Consider the following 2,623-nt stretch of genomic DNA (forward strand, 5'->3'; position numbering starts at 1 on the left):
TTGAAAGGTGGAAAGCAACCAACATTTATCATTTCCTTGTGCTAAATAAAAGAGCAAGTACAAAAATAAGCAAGAGCATAAAATCAAAATTGCTGTAGCTGTAAGAATATTAGAAAAAAAATGATTACTGGAAGCTGAAGAGAATTAAACACACATTAGCTAAGACATTTTACTCAGCGACTGAACTAAATTATACTGTGGTTGATTGTCCACACTTTACAGTTTTGTCCCATCAATAAATCAGGCGAACAAACCTAAAGATAGCTGGTAGGAACTATTCCTTATTGGGCTTGTCCACTGTAGTACTGATATCGCGGTTTGAAGAAATAGCAACCTCCTTAGTTGCTCTCTCTTCCTCTTTGTTATCATCCTTCACTGCTAATAGTATAAGAGCTATCAGTAATGGAAAACTAATAGTGGTTAGCGCCCAATTCGCGATAAGCTGGTTTAGGAATGTCACGTTACGTGAATCAACTTGCCAAGCAACGGCTCCTCCTGCACTTTGTATTCCTTTATAGAAGCCAGTATACCTGTGAATGCAGATAACGAATCCAATTTTAACCAATACATTGTGTTCCTTGTAACTTTTAAGCATTGACTAATGAATTTGTAGTATAAGTACATGAAAATTTACCTGCTGAGAATCTCAGAATCATCTGCCAATGCTCCTATGACCCAATAAACCATGCTCTGAAACATGGCATCAAGTAATCCATAACTAAAATACAAGACGAATGGACCTGCAAATTTAGAACCATCCTTGAAATCCAGTAATACTATGTGATCAGGTACATCTTCACGGGAATATTTAAGTTGTTTCGCGAGTCCTCCACCCCAAATTGCTGTTGAAAGCAGGCCAACAATAATAATACCAACCAATCCTCTAGCTCTCCTGCTCTTAAAACTATAGTCCATTATAGACCCGATGAACACTGAACCGATCATCTGTGCACCCCAATAAAACACATTGTTCAAACCCCTAGTCCTCAAATTGAACAATACCCCGTTAACATTATTGAACTGATAAGTATAGAAAAAGTTACTGGCAACCGAAGCTGGAACCATCAACAACATTTTCCAATTCCCAAACAGTTTGAGTATTTGCAACAATTCAACAGACACACTGGAGTACTTAATATTAGTACACTTCGAACCATCGTTCCTAATAACCTTACTAGGATGCAAAATTGCTAAAGAAAGAAAGGTTCCAATTGCCATGAAAATCATGAATCCAATATAAGTACCATCATTAACAGAGGCCGCGGTAGTCCTATTATAATTCGATACAAAAGGAATAAGTCCGCCAATAACACCACCCATGTTAAAAATACTCCAAAACATAGAGATATAAGTACCTTTCCTATCATGTGGCGGATACGACGTCATAATAGCTCCCTGAGCAGCCCACAAAAGGCCCGCGCCAATACCAAGAAGACCGCCAGCAACTACGACGAAAGCCTGATGTTTATGGTGATTGTAGTAGAGAAATGATCCCGCGTACAATATATAAGTCGAACACCCAACAAATAGTGTTTTTTGAGGACCTAATATGTTGTAAATGCCACCACCCAAAATTCCAAAAATGGCGAAAGTTGTGTACAGAGCAGTGTTAGCGTTGTTAGCCGCTGTGTGGTCTACTTGACCACCACCACCCATTCCAGAGAGGGCATTAAACATCCCTGGACAACAAAAACACACCAATCCAATTAAACCAACCTGAACCAGTGGTGAATTATACCTGAAAATTGAATAATTTGGAGGTGAATTAGGTAACCCTTTTCCAGTTTCTTCATCTCCGTAAGAACCCATAACGCTACTGTCTCGGAACTCGGATTACACGGATCAAATATAAGGAAAAATGGGAGTATCGAATCTGGGAATTTATAGGTATAATAGAACAGTGGTGGAATTAAATTGGGAACTTTGAAAGCAAGGATTGGATGAATATGAATTAAAGACTGGTTGTTTTGTTGACAATAAGTTTAAGATTCTCTTTTTATAGAGTGTCGTTTGCAGGTGTTTTTAAAAATTAAATTCACAACTGGGCCTCGGGACGACTGCATCGCTGACAATTGGATAAAATTGGTAAAATCGGTGCCTCATTGGCTACATAGGTAATTACGAGTAATTTAACGTTTTATTACAAATGATCTCCAATGATTACGCCTCGTTTGATTCCGATGTTTTACGATTGAATATTCATTACTAATACACTTTTTAGCTTTTGTCGATGAGTACCTAGTTTGTCGCTGAATATAACGTTACGATATGTCACTTTCGTTCGTAGTTATCCTCCGGAGTTGTAGGTAAAGTGCAGATTCTGCCGATATTTATCTTGTTAACAGGCAACAATTCAAAAGGGTTTTCTGGCAAAAAGAAGATTAGATAGCAATGATTTGTAAATGGTCAAAGGTTTGTATTTTTTTAAGGTTATTTAAGGCAGGCCTGCCTATGTGCATTCTGCTCGTGGATTAGGTACCAACTATTTTTTATTTTATTTTTTATGAAAACAACTTTGAAGAAAGAGTTTATGTAAATATTGTAAGTTATTTGATTCCTCACGCTATTCATTGTCAACCAGAAAACAAAGAAAAAGAAAGTGGGGACAAGTGATAATGAAATT

The 2,623-nt window shown here is 37.4% G+C and overlaps 1 protein-coding gene across 1 annotated transcript; it reads right to left on the minus strand.

Moving 5' to 3' along the window:
- LOC107782586 (UNC93-like protein 1) lies at positions 1–1,969 on the minus strand. Its single transcript, XM_016603477.2, has 2 exons — positions 635–1,969; positions 1–530 (listed from the first exon to the last, which is right to left on the minus strand). The coding sequence occupies exons 1-2, from the start codon at positions 1,807–1,809 to the stop codon at positions 275–277; spliced, it is 1,431 nt and encodes a 476-aa protein (XP_016458963.1). The 5' UTR covers positions 1,810–1,969; the 3' UTR covers positions 1–274.
- Between the last annotated feature and the right edge of the window lie 654 nt (positions 1,970–2,623).

Source organism: Nicotiana tabacum, chromosome 6 (genome assembly GCF_000715075.1).
Source record: "Nicotiana tabacum cultivar K326 chromosome 6, ASM71507v2, whole genome shotgun sequence".
NCBI lineage: Eukaryota > Viridiplantae > Streptophyta > Magnoliopsida > Solanales > Solanaceae > Nicotiana > Nicotiana tabacum.